Source organism: Phaethon lepturus, unplaced genomic scaffold, assembly GCF_000687285.1.
Source record: "Phaethon lepturus isolate BGI_N335 unplaced genomic scaffold, ASM68728v1 scaffold906, whole genome shotgun sequence".
NCBI lineage: Eukaryota > Metazoa > Chordata > Aves > Phaethontiformes > Phaethontidae > Phaethon > Phaethon lepturus.
This window is the reverse complement of record NW_010548038.1, coordinates 1-1,429: the sequence shown is the minus strand read 5'-3', so window position 1 is coordinate 1,429 and position 1,429 is coordinate 1. Positions and strand designations below refer to the sequence as shown.

Sequence of the window (1,429 nt, the reverse complement as noted above, 5' to 3'; positions counted from 1 at the left end):
AAAATAAAATATAGCAGTAACTGACACCATCTTAAATTTCCCCTGGATTATTTGTTTTCTTCCACACACATTCATTTCCTGAATTTCTAGTAAATCTGATTTTGTATAAACAGTTTCACAAAGCAAAGTCAATAGCTGTGACTGTGTTCCTGATTAATCCACTGAAATGAAATAGATCTCATGGCTTAGTATTTGGTTGTTTAAAGCTAAATCCACTGAAAGAATCCTGGAGTCCAGTTACACCAATAACTTTTGTTTCTTAATCTACATCCTTTTCTTTTTGCTGAACTTTACCTGTTCTAAAATTAAAAAAAATCCACACAGATTGAACATTTCATTTCCCCCAGTACATGTGGGCAACGTGAGCCAGTTTGTTTTGACCCAGGGTGACTACTAAAAAGATGACCGACAGTTCGCATGTTACTTAAAATCTATTTGAACAATGTTGAAATTTCTTTTTTTCATTGTTCATGCTTCATCCTCTTCCTGACAAGTACCACAGAGCTGCTTTGTTTAAAAACAAGCAAACAAAAAAAAGCACTTATTACCCAGCTCCGGGACAGGACGGGAGGCGTGGAAGTTTCCCTCACAAGCGGCAAGCCAGCGGACACACACATTCACACCCTGGACGTTTGCCTCTCAAATAAATAATACACATGATAAACTCACTGCACGCATCACAGGATTTTTGCAGGCAACCACGGATCGGCACAATGGAGAACGGGCAGCCCACCGCAAAGGCCGCTGGAGCCCACAAGTGACCCACCCTGCTGCAACAGGCTTGGGGTTCGCCCCCATAAACTGACCGAAAACACAAGGAGAAAGTGTTTCAACTACCTCTGGGATAAGCCACGAGGCCCAGGAGCCTCCTTACCTGGGAGAAGTTGAGCCCGTTCAGCGGGTGACACTGCTCCTCCACCCTTTCCACCGCACCCGTCTTCTTCTTCATCCTCTCGGCCTCCTGGGCGAGGTAGAGATCGAGCACCGGCACCCCTCTGGAGCGGATGTCCGTCTCCGTCAAGGAGTTCACCATAAGCATCACCCAGACGGGCCTCTTGCGCTCCCAGTTGCCAGCGATGGCGTTGAAGAGGTAGTCGGCGTAGAGCCCTTTGCCCCGCTGGTCCGGGGTCATCCAGTGGGGCAGCATCAGCTTGATGTAGTCCAGGTGGCGCTTGAGGCGGCGGTACAGCTCCCGGGGCAGCACGTCCTGCAGGTTCTCCCCGGGGGGCAGCATCGGGCAGCTGGCCAGCCCCGAGATGGTGTAGGGGTCGGTGAGGTCCAGCTCGAAGTAGACGCTGGAGCTGGCCTGGAAGGCGGCCTTGGAGTTGTCGGGGATGAAGTCCCACACTCGCGTGTAGGGCACGTGGATGGTGCCGAAGAGATAAGCGGGGGGGTCGCGGCGGATGGTCCAGAGGAAGGAGTTGAGCTC

At 50.7% G+C, this 1,429-nt stretch overlaps 1 protein-coding gene across 1 annotated transcript; it reads right to left on the bottom strand.

Annotated features, from left to right (window-relative positions):
* Nucleotides 1-874: 874 nt before the first annotated feature.
* LOC104622888 (metalloprotease TIKI2-like) lies at nt 875-1,426 on the bottom strand (the record flags this gene model as incomplete). Its single annotated transcript, XM_010289807.1, has 1 exon — nt 875-1,426. A coding segment is annotated over one exon (552 nt), but the record flags the coding sequence as incomplete, so codon positions are not given.
* Nucleotides 1,427-1,429: the final 3 nt, after the last annotated feature.